The 16,810-nt window shown below is 37.3% G+C and overlaps 1 protein-coding gene across 3 annotated transcripts in view; it reads right to left on the bottom strand.

Annotated features, from left to right (window-relative positions):
• The window catches only part of GRIA2 (glutamate ionotropic receptor AMPA type subunit 2), a 160,448-nt gene that overhangs the window by 39,749 nt on the left and 103,889 nt on the right, over positions 1-16,810 (bottom strand). For all 3 annotated transcript variants that reach the window (XM_047799294.1, XM_047799295.1, XM_047799293.1), the window contains exon 6: positions 15,158-15,319. In XM_047799294.1, the coding sequence (XP_047655250.1) occupies positions 15,158-15,319 (162 nt within the window). The remainder of the gene's footprint in view (positions 1-15,157; positions 15,320-16,810) is intronic.

The following is a 16,810-nucleotide window of genomic DNA, read 5'->3' as shown; positions in this document are numbered from 1 at the left end:
AAACATTGATTAATTCCCTTTCTTATATAGCAATAATTTCATTGCTAATTTTATTCTTACGATGAAGTATGGGTCACTGGATCAGAAACAGAAACTAATATTTTGCCATTTGCAGCAATGTGGATGCAACTAGAGATTCTCATACTAACTGAAGTAAGTCAAAAAGAGAAAGACAAATACCATACAACATTGCTTATATGTGGAATCTAAAATAGGGCACAAATGATCCTATCTACAAAACAGGAACTGATCATGGACAGGAGAGAAGACTTGTGGTTGTCCGGGGGGAGGAGGAAAGGGGATGGATGGGGAGTTTGGGGCTAGTGGATGCAAACTATTACATTTAGAATGGATAAGCAATGGGGTCCTACTGTACAGCACAGAGAATCTCTTGGGTTGGAACATGATGCAAGATAGTATGAAAAAAAAATGTATACATATGTGTGACTGGGTCACTATTCTGTACAACCGAAACTGAAGAAATACTGTAAACCAAATATAATAAAAAATAAATTCACTCATTAAAAAAGAAACTAGTATTGCAGTTTGTATTCAAGAGTTATGATAATAATTAAAAGCCAGACTCTTCCTTGAGTCAGCTCATGACACTATGAGAAATCTATAAAGCCATCTGCTAAATGTTTCCAAGCTCTATAAATGCTGGCAAACTGCATTAAAAAATAAGATGAGGTTGAATGAACTAAAAGCATTTAAGTCCATGTGGAATGTTATCATTATGATTCAGAGCCTGAGTGCATGAAGAAGGAAAATCCTTCCAACCTTTTTCAAATGTTGAAACCTAATCAACTCTCAAGCCTATTATCATTGTCAATTAAAAGTCATGATCATAGACACACAATTCTGGGCTGAGAGAAAAATCAACAGCCTCTGCAACCAGAGTCCCTTCATGTTTATGTTCTGCATTCACAGCTCATTTATTTTTTCTAAACAAATATGTTTGCATTTTTGATTGGATAGTTAAAAAATTCAGTTTTATTCTACCATTCACTAAACTAGATGTAAATTAATTCAAACGGAGCATGATGGCCATGTAACAATCTCCTCCTTCTTTGAAAACAAATGCATCATCTCCACCCTGATGCTTATGTTCTGTGAAATCCCTCAGCTGAGTGGGAAATTTATATTTCAGTGGGGGGCCATTATCTTCTCAAGTGCTGTATCACAATCATGTCCTATCCACACTTGAAGAAAAAAATCTGGGAAAACGCTGTTATGGTCCATTTTCCAAATACACTTTTTATTCCATCTTAAATGCATCTTTATTGAGACGTTTTTCAAAAGTAAAATGAAACATGCATTTTAAACATGTTTGTTATACCCAAAAGTCATCAGACATTATTCAATAATACATTACTATAATCACTGATACCAGAAAATGATATTCTGACAGTTAAACAACAAAACAAGAGGAGATGAAAACAACTTCTATATACATCTAAAGGTTAATGAATCTATAAAGTGGATAAATAGGCTCTAATATAAATCTTTATGGGCCATCGTCATAATAGCACCTGTTCTGAAACACATGTTATCTGCAAGGTGCTAAGATAGAAAAAAAACAATACTGCTCAAAAAAGAAGTACCAGCTTTCATATTATGAAAGTGTTACAAAATTTCCTATGAATGCCTACTTTCCAAATTTTCCTTGACACTCGAAATTGAAGTGAGCATAGTTTAGAAAGCATCAAATACAGTATCTTCTGATTCCAATCAGGGCTGCCTCAAGCCCTGATTTTACCATTTACTGCTCTGTTGCCTTGAGCACTAAAGCATCAGTGTCTAAGGCTTCTTATCAAGAAAATAAGAACACTGTCTTTTCTATGTTATAGTAGTGTTGGAAAGGAAGGTGAGGAAAAAAGGGAAGAATTCCTGTAGACCTAATTCTCTCTCTCTATGCCAAACCTGAGCTGGAGAGCTTCCTAGTAAATCCTTTAAAAAAAAATTTCTATGCAACGACTATTTGTATTCCAATGTTATAGGTGAAGATGGCAAGTTATCGAGTTATATTTCACTCCGAGTCACACACAGACACAAAAATTGATGTAGGTAGAATTTAAATCCAGATCTCTTTGTTTCTCAGGTAATGAGGGTGACCAGTCATGCTGGTTTCCCTGAAACCATCCCAGTTTTAGAAGAGAAAGTCTGGAGTGCCAGGCACATGGGACTGCTCGTCCCCTTATTTGGCAAGTTCCATATCACATGAATAGAATTATAGGAAAGGAGAAGCTGAATAAGTTGTAGAATATGCTTAAAATGCAAGTTATTGACTGGCATTTTTGCTTTCTTCTTTCCTTTTATTACTGTCTATCTTGGTACAAAACTAGCTTGTTTTTACCATGTTTGGACAATAACCATCTTGATCTACAAGTGTCTCTGTTCCAATAAGTTCAGAAAATGATCTTCACATTGGCATATTATAGGCCCTGAGAAATCCTGCAGTAACAACTCCTGTTTTACTTTGATCAGCATGGTTCAAACAAATTACCATTTTAAAATTTTCCTTAACAACAATTACTTTCCATAAAAATAGTGTTTGTGTAACATACTTGGGGATGTTAAAAGTTTTATGGGCTGGTAAATTTTAAATGTTTAATTTTTAAAAAAGCATAAATTATTTAGTTAAATAAAATTATTATAAACCGAATGGTATTTTCCTAGAGAATATTACACAATATAATTCTCAGTTTCTTCATCAGAAGATTATCAACATAGTCAAGAATGATGAGCTCTAGGAAAAATAATTAAGCCTATATGAAAAATTTTAGGAAGTCTATTTTTTAATTTTTAATTTTGTCTTTTTGGGGGAGGGGGCACATCCACAGCATAGGGAAGTTCCCAGGCTAGGGGTCTAATCAGAGCTTCAGCTGCTAGCCTGCACCACAACCACAACAATGAGGGATCTGAGCCATGTCTGTGATCTACACCACAGTTCATGGCAATGCCGGATCCCTAACCTACTGAGCGAGGCCAGGGATCGAACCCACATCCTCATGGATTACAGCTGGCTTCATTACCACTGAGCCATGACAGGAACGCCCTAGAAAATCTTTTTTTAAAGCTCCTTGGCAATGACCTAGAATCAATTAAAATCATAGGAAAGAAAAACAGTCTCAGGAAGTACATTGTCAACTGAACATTATTCAGTTGTCTTAATTTCAAATTCAACCAAAGTCTATACTCTGGAAAAGAGCTGTCTGTATTAAGGTCATCTTTAATTTCCTGTAAAGCCTTTTGAACATGTGCCCTTTATAGTTTCACTGAATAAAATCACAAAATCTTCAGTAAAACTCAACATCATTGGAGCAACCGGAGCTCTCATTTATCGTCAGTGGAAACACAAAATGGTACAGCTTGGGAGACAGGTCATTTCTCACAAAACTGAACATAGTCATCCCACATGATCTAGCAAGTGCACTCCTTGGTATTTACTCAAAGGAGTTGAAACTGTATATCCACTCAAAAGCCACCACACAGATGTTCACAGCAGCTTTCTTCATAATTGCCAAAACTTGAAAGCAACCAGGATGTTCTTCAAAAATGAAGGGATCAATAATTTAAGGTACATGTGGAAAACAGAAGAATATCAGCACTAAAAATAAATGAGCTATCAAGCTCCAGAAAGACATGAGGGAACTTTACATGCGTATCACTAAGTGAAAAAAGACAATCATAAAAAGCAACATACTGCATGATTTCAACTCTATGACATTCCAGAAAAGGCAAAACTCTGGAGACCATGAAAATTATCATTGGTGGATGCAAGGTGTTGGGGATGGGAGTATGGATGAAAAGGCGAAGATCAGAGTAATTTTAGAGCAATGAAAATACTTTGTAGGAAACTAGAATGATGAAAGCATGTTATTATGCAGTTGCCCAAACCCACAGCATGTACAACATCAAGTGAATAGTAATATAAGCAGTGGACTTCGGGTAATTATAGGTCAATGTAGGTTCATGGATTCTAACAACCTGGGCACTGGTGAGTGAAGTTAATATTGGAGGAGGCTTGCATGTATTAGGAAACAGGGTATATAGGAAATCTCTGTACTCTGCTCAATTTTGCTGTGAACCTAAACCTGCTTTAAAAAATAAAGTCTTAATTAGAAAACTAATGAAAATGTCACATCTTTAATAAGCACACAAGGCTGTAACACATTCCCATGGGTGAAAAGACAGCTTCTTTGACAAGAAACCAAAATTAGCATCCTTTATTTTTATTCTTTATGAATAATAAAATATTTTGAATTTTTGTGTTAAAGTATGGTTGATTTACAATCTTGTATAAAAATAATTTTAATTTAATTTTTACATGAAGAATGATTCTTCACATAAAAAGAATGTATTAAAAGCAACATAGTTATTACTTAATTATCCAGATTGGCTCTTGACCCTGACTGAAAATCTTGCTTAAGGACCAATCCTTTTACATTCTGAAACTTTAGATGCACTTAAGGATTCAAATTTTCAGTTAAAAGTAATCAGATTCACCAAGACAGGAAAAACATACTCAAATCAATATATTGTCTTGTTTTGATTCACTTATAGGTAAGCAAAGACTTTCTTAGAGGCAAATATTTTATTTTGTTGGTTGCATAAATTCTTCCCCTGATGAACCCCACCTCTTAGGAATATTCTAGTAGGTGAAATTTCCTTATTTTTTGCATTCTATGAAAAATAAAACAAATGTTTTCCATGGTAATTTAAGATTTGATTTCAGCAGAGATGACCACATGCAAGTCACTACAATCTTTGAAAGACAGGGGAGCCATTTGACGATAGCTGAGTCAGCAAAAATTAGAAATGTTACCAAACGTTTTATTGAGTGCCTAAATTTGCACATCACATAACTGTGGTATTAGATATCTGGGAGAAATCTCAGAGATTCCAGACATTCATTCCCTTTCCAGATGAAGAAACATGGATATGAAATGTACCCAGATATTCTGCATTATAATTCAAACAGAGGTAATGCATGTTTATTTTTTTTCTTTGTATAGCCCCACCTATGGCATATGGAAGTGCTCCGGCTAGGGGTCGAATTGGAGTTGCACCTGCAGGCCTACGCCACAGCTATGGCGACACAGGATCCAAGCTGCATCTGTGACCTACACCACAGCTTGGGGCAATGCCAGACCCTTAACCCACTGAGCAAGGCCAGAGATCAAACCCATATCACCAAAGAAATAACACTGAATCTTTGACCTGCTGAGCCACAACAGGAACTCTAATGTATGCTCATTTTTAATGACATAATATATATTTCAATGGTTTAATACATTATTGTTCAATAAAGACTAGTATGTCGGAAGTCCCTGTTATGGCTCAGCAGTAAGGAACTGACTAGTACCCATGAAGATGTGGGTTCAATTCCTGGCCCTGCTCAATGGGTTAAGGATCTGGTGTTGCCAAGAGCTGTGGTATAGGTCACAGACACAGCTTGGAATCCACGTTGCTGTGGCTGTGGTGTAGGCCAGCAGCTGATGCTCCGATTTGACCTCTAGCCTGGGAACTTCCACATGCTATAGGTGCAGCCCTAAAAGCACACACACAAAAAAAAGAATAATATGCTATTTTATCAATATCACATTTTAATGTATGAGTTTATTTCAGTCAGATATACATACTTTTTAAACCAAAAAACGTAAGATTAAACATGGCAACAAGTCTCCATTTTGCATGTCAAAAAACAAATAAATTGCTTTAATAGTAGTTGTAGGGCATGCCAATGTGCCAGCAGTAGGTTCTGTCAGTTAAAACATTCGAGAAGCAGAATTAATTCTACAAAGCCACCAGGGTACTATTTAATGCATGACGCTAATTACTGAACTCAAAAAGATTATACTATTTTCAGACAGACCTAATAACTCTCTTAGGACAGCAATTAAGAAAGTTTGAATCCGTGCTTTTAAGTCTTCTCCTAAGTAAAATGAGGTTCTTACAGGAAAACCATTATTTAAAGTGCCACATAATGTCAGCCCTGTATCGTTGAATTCCTTAACACCAGCAGGCCCCCTCAGACATAGGTTCAAACTCTCAACGTGACAAGGCAGAATAGGTAATTACATTTTTTGCAAGTTGTTGAAGACTTCAGAAACACTGAGAACCAACCTAGCAAGAGGTGTGGGGAGTTCCCCGTCATGGCTCAGTGGTTAATGAATCTGACTAGTATCCATGACAACACGGGTTCAATCCCTGGCCTCACTCAGTGGGTTAAGGTTCCAGCGTGTCCGTGAGCTGTGGTGTACGTAGCAGATGAGGCTCAGATACCAAGTTGCTGTGGCTGTGGCACAGGCTGGCAGCTGCAGCTCTGATGTGACCCCTAGCCTGGGAACCTTCACATGCTGTAGGTGCAGCCTTAAAAAGACAAAAAGAAGAAGAAGAAGAAGAAAAGCAATCCATTTAATAAATAAATAAAAATTTTAAAAAAATTAAAAGTGTGTGTAAATTATTTCTGAGATAGCATCAATCATCTTTATCATCTGCCTTGCTGTCAACATTTTTTGGAGGAAGGTAAAATTCTTATTGATTGATTTTTGACTGGAAGTTTCCAGGCCAGGGTTGACTCCAAGCCTCAGCTGAGACCTTTGCCCCAGATGAGGCAACGTGGGGTCCTTTTAATCCACTTTGCCGAGGATTGAAACTGAGCCTCCTCAGCAACCTGAGGTGCTACAGGTTGATTCTTAATCCACTGAGCTACAGCAACCCGAGGGTGCTACAGGTTGATTCATAATCCACTGAAACTCCTAAAATGCTCATTTTTATTGTCCCATTTAAACCCAGGTGATGTGATGGTTCAGGTCTGATTACTATGGTATTTTATACATTTCATCCAGGAAAATAACACTACTTTTCTGCCAGGGCTGAGTAAAAGAATATAACAAATGCTAGGGCAGGAACTTAAATTCCATTTCTATAGCAATGATAATTACTTTTTTTCTTTCTTAGTGACACAACATTTTCAAAGTGTTGACTTACGTTTTCTCCTTCTTTCCTCTTCATTTCAACAAATCTCTATTATGTGCCTACTCTGTACAAAGCTCAGTATGTGAGGTCAATAAGACAGAAGGATGCAGACTGCCTTTTCAAGTCTCATTTTCAATCCACAAACATCTCTCAATTCAATTTATATTAGTATGTTATAAAGGCAGCATTCTTTTTTTGCAATTATTATTTCTAAAGAAATGGAAAGGATTGGCAAATATAACACATTCCTTTCTATCTCTCCAGCCTCATGCCACAGTACCATTCAGAAAACTGCCAGTTGCTTTCTGGATTGTGAGATTTTCCTTAAAGGCACCAAGATCTATTGTCACCAGGGCAGCTTGTCATCCTCTTCAAAACCTCATCAAAACCAAGTCATGAGGCTACTCTCCTCTAGGGGCCCCTGTTGCTCTCAGAATAAAACAAAACCTCCCTGAGTGGGACAGCAAGGCACCCAGAATGTGGATCTTTCCTGCTCCCTCCCCCCTCGAGCCTGGCACCCACAAGTCTGCTCTCCATGTCCCTGATCTGTTTTTGTTTTTGTAGATAGGATCACTTGTGCCACTTTTTAGATTTCACAAATAAGTCATATCATATGGTATTTGTCTTTCACTTTCTGATATACTTCACTTAATATGAGAATCTCTGGTTGCATCCATATGGCTGCAAATGGCATTATTTAATCTCTTGGATTAGACCATGATGGAAGATAGTATGAGAAAAAAAGAATGTATATATATATGTATAGCTGGGTCCCTTTGCTATACCGCAGAAATTGACACAACACTGTAAATCAACTATACTTTAATAAAACAAATTAAAAAGATCTGAATCCTACATGTCTATAAGGCATAATTTCTCAGCATGCCCTCAAAACACCTCTTTTCAACCTGCAGGCTTACAGAACTATTTCTATCTTCCTTGTACTGGGGACTTTAATTCCTTATTTTCTCGATGGGGAACTACTCTCCCTTCTGTCTCCCCATTCGTACCTCTCCTGTGGGTTTTACATTCCCGAAAGGAGCCATTTCCTACTTCCAGATTATAAGCATCTTACAGATGCTACCACAGAAGCTTTGCTTTCCTCTATCTGTTCATTCAAAAAGCCTTTGCTATGTACGCAGCTTTATTCTAAGAGCCTGGGATACATCAGTGAACAAATACCAACAAAGAAAAATCCCTGCCCCCATGGCATCTCCTCTTAAGTCGGAGGAGACAGACAGTTAACAAGGCATGCGTAAATTAATTATAAATCCAGTGCAGTAGGAGGTATTAAAGAGAGACAGATGAAAAACTGGAGTAGGGAAAGGGCAATGGGGCACACCCCAAAGGATGGAGTGATCGCAATGTTTTTTGGTTTTTGTTTTTTTTTTTTTTGTCTTTTTAGAGCCGCACCCTTGGCATATGGAAGTTCCCAGGCTAGAGGTCCAACTGGAGCTGCAGCTGTCAGTCTAAGCCACATCCACGGCAACACAGGATCCTTAACCCACTGAGCAAGGCCAGGGATAGAATGTGCATCCTCATGGATATTATCAGATTCACTACCACTGAGCCACAAGGGGAACTCTACGACTGCAATTTTAAATAGAAAAAAAATCCTGCTATGCACTTCCTTGAGGAGAAGGCATTTGAACAAAGACTGAAAGAGGGCAGGTGGCTTAGCCTTGAAGATATTAAGGGGGCAATAGTCTAGAAGAGGAAAGAGCCAGTTCAAAGGTCCTGAAGTGAGAAGGAAAGGGCAGAAAGGCCACAGCAATTGAAGCAAAGGGAATGAGGGGAGAACACAAGAGAGGAAGGCAGGGTGACTGGGTGACAGAGTATTTAGGGATGAGTCTGGCTTTTAAACCAAGTGGCACAGAGAAACACTGGAGGGCTTGGAGATGAACAGTGGCATAATGCAATTTAAATTTTAAAAGGACTAAAAGTAGGGAAGATAAATGGGCAAATGTAGAGGCAAGGAACACAGCCTAGGAGAGCATTGCAACACCTCCACTCACAGGGCCATTATGATTGTTTATAGGTTGAGTACAGAAGAGATGGTAGGATTTCCTGACAGTTTGGATGTGGGCTACCTAGAAAGAGAGGACATTTCTGTTCTTGGTTGAAGGAACAACTGAAAAAATAGGGTTGCCTTAAGCTGAGACGGAAAGAGTGTTGCAGGAATAGTTTTACAGGGGCTGAAGAGGGAGCAGGTGTGGAAATCAGAAGCTTAGAATGTGTCAATACTAAGATGCTAGTTAAAAAATTTCCCATGAAGATTAAAAGGTTATTTCTCCTGAAGAGAGTCAACTCCTTGAAGACTAGAACTTTGTCTTTTTTTTTCTGACACTTAGAACAGTGTGTGCTTGTAGAGTGAAAACTCATGGTATCACTCAAATGTGGAATCTAAAATAGGGCACAAACGAACCCACCTACAAAACAGAAAGAGATTCACAAACATAAGAGAACAGACATGCAGTTGCCAAAGGGGAAGGGGAGAGAGTGGGATGGACTGGGAGTTTGATGTCAGTAGAAGCAAACTATTACTTTTAGAGTGGATAAGCAATGAGGTCCTGCTGTATAGCACAGGGAACTATATAGCCAGTCTCTTGGAATAGACCATTACTGGAGATAATACAAGAAAGAGAATATATATATATATATATATATATATATATATATATATATATATGATTGGGTCACGTTGCTGTACAGCAAAATTGCCACTATATTGTAAATCAACTATACTTTCAAAAATAAAAGAAAAAAAAACTCAGTAAATGTGTATTAAATGGATGAATGAATGAACATTGCCCTAAATTAGCAAATTGGTGAAACAGAGTCAGATGTAAAATCTCAATGCCACGATTCTAGAGCTTTTTTTGTACAGGATATAAGAATGAAGAAATTTAACATTTGCAATTTATATTTGGTGGTTATAAAAATATTTTAAATATTAAAACATTTAAGACCTTATATTTATTGAATAAGATCAGTTTAAATTATAAAGCTATAGTAGCTGTATTAACTTTCAGGGAAGACTAAAACTTTAAAACAATCATTAATAGTTCCACCACTTGATATAATTATGTAGTTTCTAACACCTAACCATAGAATTTTTGTACAGATTTTCATGCCTATAACACGTGTTCATTTTAGTATAATAAAATATGATTTTAATCATCAGGCAATGTACTTGATGCAGTAAATGACCCAAAAGACAGCATTAAAGCACACAGTTGGAGATATTTTTGCTCCCTTTCCTTAAACAGATCACATGTGCTACTTGTTTCTATTAGGAAATGCTATATTGGGCCCTACCTAGTTTTTCTTCCTTTCTTTTGTTCATGGAACAATCATGAAAGAAACAATCATGAAAGGCCAGTCCTGGAATTACACTTTTACATCTGTTGACAATCTAAGAGGCTCATCTCTTGGCAACACAGCCCTCCCAAATTCCCTGTATCTGCCATGTTGTTGCATCATTTTAAGTCTCTGTGTTGCTCTTTCCTAAGCACCTCCCATGCTTTTCCTCCTGCTCAACCACCTGGAACTCCTTGCTCAGGCGTTCTACCTTTGGAAAGCCTTCCTTCCCCCAGATTGTCATAAATATGTGTAGGAGCTGGCATAATTTATATGCATCTCTCTCCGTTATATTTGCTTACTAAGATTTTTTCACTTTTTTTTTACTTTTTGTGGCCACACTCATGGCATATGGAAGTTCCCAGGCCAGGGACTGAACCTGCGCCAAAGCAGCGACTAGAACCACTGCAGTGACAATACCAGATCATTTACCAGCTGAGTCACAAGAGAACTCCTACTGACATGTTTTTATCCTTCATTAGACTATGTATTACCAAAAGCAGGAGTCATTTTTTTTAAATCACGTATTTAGTTCCTGGCCCTTTAGTACATGAGTAGTTTGTGTTTGTGTTAGGAAGAACTCACACCCAAAGCCACATCCATCCCATGGATCATCAGTACTTTCCTTTTTCTTTTTATGGCTGCACCTGCAGCATGTGGAAGTCCCCAGACTAGTGGTCAAATTGGAGCTGCAGCTTCGACCTATGCCACAGCCACAGCAACAGTGGATCTAAGCCAAATTTGTGACCTATGCTAGATCCTTAACCCAGTGAGTGAGGCCAGGGATCCAACCTGCATCCTCACAGACATTATGTCAGGTTCTTAACCCACTAAGCCACAGTGGGAACTCTGATTGTCAGTACATTTTTGTGAAGCTACAAAGGCCTAATACATCTATTGGCAGGTAAGTCTTTGTGGGAGTTCCCATCATGGCTGAGTGGGTTAAGAACCCGACTAGTACCCGTGAGGATGCAGCTTCCATCCCTGGCCTCTCTCACTGGGTTAAAGGATCTGGCATTGCCGTGAGCTGTGGTGTAAGTCACAGATGCAGCTCGAATCTGGCATTTCTGTGGCTGCAGCATAGGCTGGCAGCTGCAGCTCTGATTCAACCCCTAGCCTGGGAACTTCCATGTGCCATGGGTGCAGCCCTAAAAAAGAAAAAAATAATTAGCCTTTGTAAATGTTTGAAACGTTTGAACATTGGGTCAAACAGTGACTCAGTGACTACATTTTTGAACTAGGCTCCTTGTGGCTCCCACCATGAAGGGCCATCATGATCTCTGAAATTTGACAGAAGCAGCCAAAAGGGAGGCACTAATAGGGGGAAATGCCACATCAAGAAAGGAGAAGAGAAAGGTCATCAACAGACTAATATGTGCTCTTTGCCAAAATGTTGGCAGAATGCATTGCCAAAGATCTCACATGCCCCAAATCTGCCTTGCATTTTGATGCATAGCACATGAACTTTAATAATGATACGACTTCCTTGAGAAAATAATGATCTCCTTCTGCTTTCATCCTTCTCACAGCAGGCAGCAGTGGGAGGCAACAGGCAACATGATGACTAACAGAGAGTTCAAAAGGAGCATGTCAGCACCATCTGAGGGTGGATGCCACATGCTCGCTCCATCAGAAACCTTGAAGGACACCATGTCTGGATGCATGAAACATGGAATCCCACAGAATAGGATCCCCAGTTGGACACCCATTAAGCACAAACAGACATGAACCCTGTAGCCAGTCCAAAAGATGATGGGTCCCCTTGCCTTTTCAGCATCCCTGTTACACACAGGCATGCCTGCAAGCCTACAATCTTGTTAGAAACATAGGCAGACACAACTTCAGTCAAGGTCAACAAAAAAGAAGTCACCTAATTTTGAGGAAAAAAATTAGCTCTCGGCTATTCTTTAATACCTTTGGGATGCTTTCCTAAATTTGACATAAAATTAATAGGACCCATTTACACACCCAAAAGTAGAAAACTGTAAAGCATCTAATCTTTATCTAGGACCAGTCTGATGGCCATATACAAATTTAAGGTCAAAATCTGTATCTTTTTTTTTCCTCTTGCGCAGAAAACAACATCAACAAAACTTCTGCATAATGTATCAAAATAACTATGAGAGCAACTGAAATAACACTGTCCCTGACTGGTTCTTGCACAATCCACTTTATAATAAGTAAACAAATCACTTAACATTTGACAATATTCTATAGCTTTTAATTTTCATAAATCTAGGTTCATAAAGGAAGTGAAATGATTTCATCTTACTCATTCCTCCACATACCCTTCCCTAGGTTTTACTCTATGCTCTCAATTAGGTAACCAGCACAAGGATAAAAAAAAAAAAAAAAAACCTTACTACCAACAGCAGAAATATGTCATATTTATAGTATCTGGTCTTATTTCTAGATCTTTAATCCATTTTGAGTTTATTTTTGTGTATAGTGTTAGGGAGTGTTCTAATCTCATTCTTTTACATGTGGCTGTCCAGTTTTCCCAGCACCACTTATTGAACAGGCTGTCTTTTATCCATTGTATATTCTTGCCTCCTTTGTCATAGATTAGTTGGCTGTAGGTGCGTGGGTTGAATTCTGGGCTTTCTATCCTGTTCCACTGATCTCTATTTCTGTCTTTATGCCAGTATCATAAGGTTTTTATGACTGTTGCTTTGTAGTATAGACTGAAGTCAGGGAGCCTGATTTCTCCAGCTCCATTTTTCTTTTTCAGGATGTCTTTGGCTATTCTGGGTCTTTGGTGCTTCCAAACAAACTTTAAGACACTTAGTTATAGTTCTGTTAAAAATGTCCTTGGGAATTCGATAGGGATTGCACTGAATCTGTAGATTGCCTTGGGTAGTATAGTCATTTTGATAATATTGACTCTTCCAATCCAAGAGCATGGTATGTCTTTTCATCTATTTGTGTCATCTTTGATTTCTTTCAGAGTATAGGTCTTTTGTCTCTTTAGGTAGGTTTACTCCTAGGTATTTTATACTTTTGGATGTGATGGTAAATGGGATTGCTTCCCTAATTTTTTTTCTGATCTTTCATTGTTAGTATATAGAAATGCTATTGATTTCTATGTATTAAATTTGTATCCTGCAACTTTGTCAAATTCATTGATGAGCTCTAACAGTTTTCTGGTAGACTCTTCAGGATTCTCTAAGTATTTTATCATGTCATCTGCAAATAGTGATAGTTTTACTTCTTCCTAGAGGAAACCATAGGCGAAACACTCTCCAGCATAAACAACAGCAACATCTTCTCAGAGTCACTTCTTAGACTAATGACAGTAAAAACAAAAATAGTCAAATGGGACATAATCCAACTTAAAAGTTTCTGCACAGCAAAGGAAACCCTAAACAAAATGAAAAGACAACCCACAGAATGGGAGAAAATATCTACAAATGAATTGATTGACAAGGGATTCATCTCCAAAATTTATAAACACCTTCTGCAGCTCAATGTCAAAAAAACAAACAACCCCATCCAAAAATGGGCAGAAGATATAAACAGACAGTTCTCCAAAGAAGACATACAGATGGCCAAAAAACACATGAAAACATGTTCACCATCACTCATTATTAGAGAAATGCAAATCAAAACCACGATGAGGTACCACCTTACACCTGCCAGAATGGCCATCATCAAAAAGTCTACAAACAGTAAGTGCTGGAGAGGGTGTGGAGAAAAAGGAACCCTATTACACTGTTGGTGGGATTGTAAATTGGTACAATCACTGTGGAAAACAGGATAGAGATTCCTCAGAAAACTAAACACAGAACTACCATTTGATCCAGCAATCCCACTCCTGGGCATCTATCCAGAGAAAACCATGACTCAAAAAGACACCTGTACTATTCATTGCAGCACTATTTGCAATAGCCAAGACATGGAAACAAACTAAATGTCCATTGACAGAAGAGTGGATAAAGAAGATGTGGTACATATACACAATGGAATATTACTCAGCCATTAAAAGGAACAAAATAATGGCATTTTTAGCAACATGGATGGACTTCGAAATTATCATGCTAAGTGAAGTCAGTCAGACAATGAGACACCAACATCAAATGCTATCACTGACATGCAGAGTCTGAAAAAAGCACACAATGAACTTCTTTGCAGAACAGATATTGACTCACAGACTTTGAAAAACTTATGGTTTCCAAAGGAGACAGTATGGGGGGCGGGAGGATGCACTGGGGGTGTGGGATAGAAATCCTACAAAATTGGATTGTGATGATCATTGTACAACTCTAAATGTAATAAATTCATTGAGTAATAAAAAAAGAAATATGTCATATTTAGAGATACATATTGTGTACCTCTATTGTGTATACATATTGTATACACAATAAAATACACTGAATAGACAAATGAAGACCTCAACATGTCCAAACCCACAGAGAATAGAAAATTAGCTTGGGTAGTGCTTACTACAAAACAGTGCTTGATATTTAGCATTCAAACATTCTTTGATTGCATAAAACATTGCACTTATTTTTTAAATTACTAAAACAAATTGAGTTATTATTTTCTTCCTAAGGTGTTCCAGAGAGCAGAATACAAACCAGCAGTTAGAGACAGACAGAGATGAAAGGTAAAGATGGAGCTATAGATGGAGGTAGAGATGGAGGTGGAAGTAGAGGTGGATATGGAGCTTGAGGTAGAGCTGGAGGTGGAGATGGAAGTAAAGACAAAGATGGAGATGGAGACAGAGATAGAGGTGAGATGGAGATAGAGGTGGAGATGGAGATGGAAATGGAGATGGAGGTAAATATAGAAGTAGATATTGATAGATACATACCTTAATTGTAGTCGTGTGTGCTCCAGGGTATTCTTTTTCTTCCAGTGTAGACCATCTCTCTATAAACTTAGATACCAGGGAATCATCATAGTCCACTATCTGAAATCCAGAGACGTTTGCACCTCCAAACTGAATCTTTAATAAGTCTCCATCAGTAAATCCCTGGACAGAGAAAATAATTATGTCAAGTTTTCTATTAAGAACCAAATAGAACTTAACATTTAACAAATAACTCTATACATTGTGGTTTTACAAATTTCAAAGAACTCAAGAGTTACAAAAAGACTATAGTAAAAATTTCATGTATTTTATCAACTAATATTCTTTACAAGCACATAGCACATCTAGGTGCCTTATTGAGTCCTCAATCAATGATTGTTTATTGGTTGTATTTATATAAAAGTTCTCCACATTATTGAGAAATCTTCCAAGGATGAGGACTGATTTGTTTTATTGTATCTACAACAGAGCACCAACAGATACTTAATAACATTTAGCTAGTCTCCAAGAACTACAACATTGTGATACAGTCATTTCTATTTAAATTGTTAATTCTCTCAGGTGACATAAATACCTGGAAAATGAGAATGGCAAGTAGTAAATGCTCAGTTATCATCTGAGAAGAATTAAACAATTTCACATTAAGTATGAAACAATTTTTATAAAATTTTTTGAATTAAAAATCCCTTTCTGCTGCCTTATTAGAATGAATTCAGTCATTACTAAAATTATCATATGGTACTTTCATTGATTTTAAATACTGTGCTACTGTAAATTGTATATCACTTTGAGAATACATTCTATTAAAGATGAAACTACAATTTTAACAAGTCACAATTATAAATATTTTCACTTTATACACCACAGCTCACGGCAATGCCAGATCATTAACCCAGCAAGGCCAGGGATTGAACCTGCAACCTCATGGTTCCTAGTCAGATTCCTTTCCACTGAAACCCAGTGGGAATGCCCTGATTTTTCCATTTTATATTTTCTCATTGAATTTATACTCACGCACGATAAGTATGTAATTCCTTTTTGTAATCAAACCATTTATGTCCTCATCCATTTTACTGTTCACTGTCTTCATATTTAGAATTCTGTTATTCAGAGCAAATTCAAGTAATGGAATTGCATTTTCCTTCTAGAATAATATTTCATTCTAATGTTAATAATCACTTCATTTTTTTAGTAGTAGAACTTTCTATATACCTATTCCTGTTTTTGTTTTTTTGTCTAGTTGTTCCATGAAGCATATTCACGTTTATATGAGTAAAGTTTTTTTTCAAATAAATTATTCAAACAATTAAGTATTCTTTTTTTTTTTTTTTTTCATCCTGGAGCCTTTCTCCTTAACACTGCAATCTGATTGGCTCCTTTCCATCTGCTCTGTAACTATTCCCTGAAAATGTCCCATCCTCAATTTTCTGAGTAGTTTCCCTATTTTCCTGATCCATTTTCCCTCCTTTCTTCTGATAGAGTCCCCAAGAGTTTCCTGAGACACAAGAAGTTACATTTTTGAGACAGTGAATGCTTGAAAATACCTCTACTTTGCTCTGACACGATTAGTATTTTGACTGGTTATAAAATTTTAAGTTTTAATGCTCATAATCTGATGAATTGTTCCACCAACTTTCATTGTTTCTGTTGAAA

The sequence above is a fragment of the Phacochoerus africanus genome, chromosome 10 (assembly GCF_016906955.1).
Source record: "Phacochoerus africanus isolate WHEZ1 chromosome 10, ROS_Pafr_v1, whole genome shotgun sequence".
Lineage (NCBI taxonomy): Eukaryota > Metazoa > Chordata > Mammalia > Artiodactyla > Suidae > Phacochoerus > Phacochoerus africanus.
This window is presented reverse-complemented; position numbering and strand designations above follow the sequence as displayed.